We start from the raw sequence: 3,589 nt of genomic DNA, 5'->3' as shown, positions 1-3,589 counted from the left end.
GTAAAAGGACAGACAAATAGAGTAATGAAATTGAAAAGAGAAGCCAGAAATAAACCCTTGCATATATGGCCAAATGATTTTCAACAAAGATTTCAAGACCATGCAATAGGGAAAAGACAATATTTCAACAGATGGTGTTAGGAAAACTGGATATCCACATTCAAAAGGATGAAGTTGGACCCTTCCCTTACAGCATATAAAAAAATGACCAAATGGATCAAAGATCCAAATATAAGACCTAAAACTATAAAATGGGAAAAGCTTCCAATGATTTCTTGGATGTGATAACCAAAAGCACAGGCAGCAAAAGTAAAAATAGATCATTGGACAACATCAGAATTAAAAATTTCTTTGCATCAAAGGGCACAATTAATGGAATGAAAAGTCAGTCTATGAAGTGGGGAAAAATAGTTGTAAATCCTACATCTGACAGTGGATTAATATCTAGAATATAAAAAGAACTTCTACAGTGCAACAACAACAAAATCACTTGATTTAAAAATGGGGGCCCAAAAAGAAAAAAAATGAGCAAAGGACTTGAATAGACATTTCTCCAAAGAAGATATAAAAATGGCCAATGAACATATGAAAAAGTGTTCAATGTTACTAATCATTAGAGAAATGCAAATCAAGGCCACAATGAGATATCACCTCATACCCATTAGGATGACTGCTATTAAAAAAAAAAAAAACAAAATCCAAACCAGAAAATAACAAGTGTTATCAAGGATGTGAAAAAATTGGAACCCTTATGTCCAATGTAAAATGGAGCAGCTGCTATGGGAAACAGTAGGTGGTTCCTCAAATATAAAAAATAGAATTATCATATGACCCACCAATCCCACTTTGGGGTATATATCCAAAAGAATTGAAGGCAGGATCTTGAAGAGGTATTTGCACAATAATGTTCATAGCAGCATTATTCATAATAGCCATAAGATGGGAGCAATCCAAACATCTACTGACAGACAAGTCAGTCGTAAATGAAGTGTGGTGTATACATGCAACAGGGTGTTATTTAGCCTTAAAATAAAAAAGTTTTGACACATTACAAGTAATGAAATGGGAAGACATTATGCTAAATGAAATAAGCCAGTCACAGAAAGACGACTACTACATGATTTCACTTATGTGCAGTATCTAGAGTGGTCAAACTCCTGGAAACTGAAAGTAAATTGGTGGTTGTCAAGGGCTGGAGGAAGGGGAAACAGAGTTAACACATAGTTTCAGTTTTGCAAGATTAAATGGTTCTGGAGATAAATTCAGTACAATGTGAATATACTTAACACTACTGAGCTGTATACTTAAAAATGGCTTATAAGTTTTATGTGTATTTCGCCACAATTAAAAATAATTTTTTTTTGAATTTGAAAAAGGAAAAAAAACCCCAAAAGCCTTGAGCAGGCCAACAAAACACATTTATCATGATGTACAGTTTGAAGTCTTTGCCTTCCTAACTTGAATCTCTAACTTGATCATGCATCAGGATAACCTGGTGGGCTTGTTAAAACAGATTGCTGGGCCACACCCCCAAAGTTTCTGAATTAGTAAGCCTGGGGTGAGGCGTGAGAATTTGCATTTCTAACAAGTTCATTGGTGTTGTGAGGCTACTGCTGCTGATCTAAGGATTACACTTTAAGGGCCACGACATTAGTGGCTTTTTATTAATTTCTGTGTATCTGTTTGTGATACATTTTTGGTTCTGGGGTCTGTGAAAGTCTTAACTGTTTGTCATGCCCTTGTGCCATGTGACCCTACTTCTCTGGCCAGTAATATGCTATAGACAAAGGGCTAGACCTAGTAGGCTGGGCATGGAAACTGCCCAATTTTGCACAATATACAGTAAACAACCCAATTAGAATAATCCAATCAATTTTGAATGCAAGACACACTAAGGCAGGTCAGGTAGAAGCAGAGGCTAAGAGAAGCTTAATTCTGAGGGAACTGGTCAGGTGACCAGAGCTACCTCATTTTACCTCCAGTAGTGTGAATCACATTCCACAACCATGAAGGCTGTGTGGCCGCTAAGATGCTTCCTGTGCTCCCCTACTTCCTGGTGTGACCCTAATATAAACCTGCATCTTCACTGCTAAAAAGAGGAAGTCTCTTCTCTGTGTTTCCTGGAAGATTCTCCCACCCTATTTTGATAGCTCTGGTATCTCTATCTTAACTCTGCTTTTCTATGGAAGGAAATAATATTCCATCTTGATCAAGAAATGTGACTCCTTAAGGCTCAGTTTTTATTTAGTTTTGAGAAAAATTATAAACTATGCCTTCACCCACAAGATAGGAATTTTTCCATCTGCCAGAATGCCTTCGAATAATTGGAATATATGACTCTTAGGGAATATCCTGGAATCGCTATAAAAATCGGTAAACCCATCTCACACAAGCAGCCTGCTGCTTCTCTCCCCCCTAATTGCTTGTCAGCCAGTTCATTTAGTAAAGACAGCATGAAAACAATAATATAATAAAAAATTACTATAAAAAAATAACACCAAAAAAAATTAACATCCCTCAAATTCCACCTTCACATTCTTTACCTGAAAGAAAAGGTAGTTACAATGTATGCATTGGGGAAAAAGTATTTCACTTCAGGGAGACCCAAATCCACTAAGCAAAGATAGGAGATTTTCAGTTGAAAAGGATTAACCTTTCTTAGATCTATTGAAAATCCTCTTATTTATTTTCTTCACTCATAAGGATGCACCTCAGGGCATACATGCATCAGTACAAAACCCAACAACACAAATGAGTTACATGCAATTCTAAATAAAAGATTATAATGGAAAAAAAAACACCAAAAAACAATCTTATCAGGTTTCCCCACCTTAAGCCCCTCCAGCCCTTTCTCCCCAGAGAAAAGAGTGTCGATTGCAGTTTTGAAAGAGGGCAGAAAAACAATGCCACAGCAGGTACTTTCTACGGCGGAAAAGATGGCATTAAAGGTAGCGAGCTTCTACTAACAAAGGGAGTGTCAAGGCACTGCACAGTTGCCTAGAAACGGCCACAGGGGGGACAGCAGGGGGAGGTCTCTCTGGACTCAAGAGGTGGTGACAGGGAAGAAGATCTCGGAACGAAACGCTCATTGCTAGAAATCGCCCTACGTTCTCGGCCAGGAGGGACCAATCGGGGCCCACGCTTCCCGATCGGGCATTGGGAGAGACCCTTTCAGCCAATCTTTAGACAGGCACTTGTGACGTCGCTGGTTGCTCGCAGGCTTGCCTCATGACGTCATCACACAGCGCCGGAAGTGGTGCGGCTCTGAAGAGTGACTTGAGCGTGTCTGTCTCCGCCGTCTCTAGGTAAGGCGGTTGTCGGCCTACCTCCTCTGCTGGCCGGGGGGAAAACCGTGGCTGTGGGCCCTGGGCCGGGGCCATTACTGCCCTTGAGTGATGTTCCTTGAATAACGCATTTATGGCTTCTTTCTCGTCAGGCTTTGTTCCGTCCTCGGGCTCTCGGCGTCTCACTTTGCTCAAGCTCCCTTGGGCCGTTTTTCAGAGGCTCTCACGTTGGTCGCCGTCCCACTTCACGTTCGTTCACCCCCCCCCCCCCCCCCCCCCCCCCCCCCCCCCCCCCCCCCCCCCCC

General features: G+C 41.0%; 1 protein-coding gene across 2 annotated transcripts in view; it reads left to right on the top strand.

Moving 5' to 3' along the window:
- Positions 1–2,940: 2,940 nt before the first annotated feature.
- Positions 2,941–3,589, top strand: part of APTX (aprataxin) — a 36,442-nt gene continuing 35,793 nt past the window's right edge. For both annotated transcript variants that reach the window (XM_008695104.2, XM_008695105.2), the window contains exon 1: positions 2,941–3,305. In XM_008695104.2, the coding sequence (XP_008693326.1) occupies positions 3,229–3,305 (77 nt within the window). In that variant the 5' untranslated portion in view covers positions 2,941–3,228. The remainder of the gene's footprint in view (positions 3,306–3,589) is intronic.

This window comes from Ursus maritimus, unplaced genomic scaffold (genome assembly GCF_017311325.1).
Source record: "Ursus maritimus isolate PB19 unplaced genomic scaffold, ASM1731132v1 scaffold_17, whole genome shotgun sequence".
Classification (NCBI taxonomy): Eukaryota; Metazoa; Chordata; class Mammalia; order Carnivora; family Ursidae; genus Ursus; species Ursus maritimus.
The sequence above is the reverse complement of the archived record's forward strand: the minus strand, read 5'-3'. Positions and strand labels throughout refer to the sequence as shown.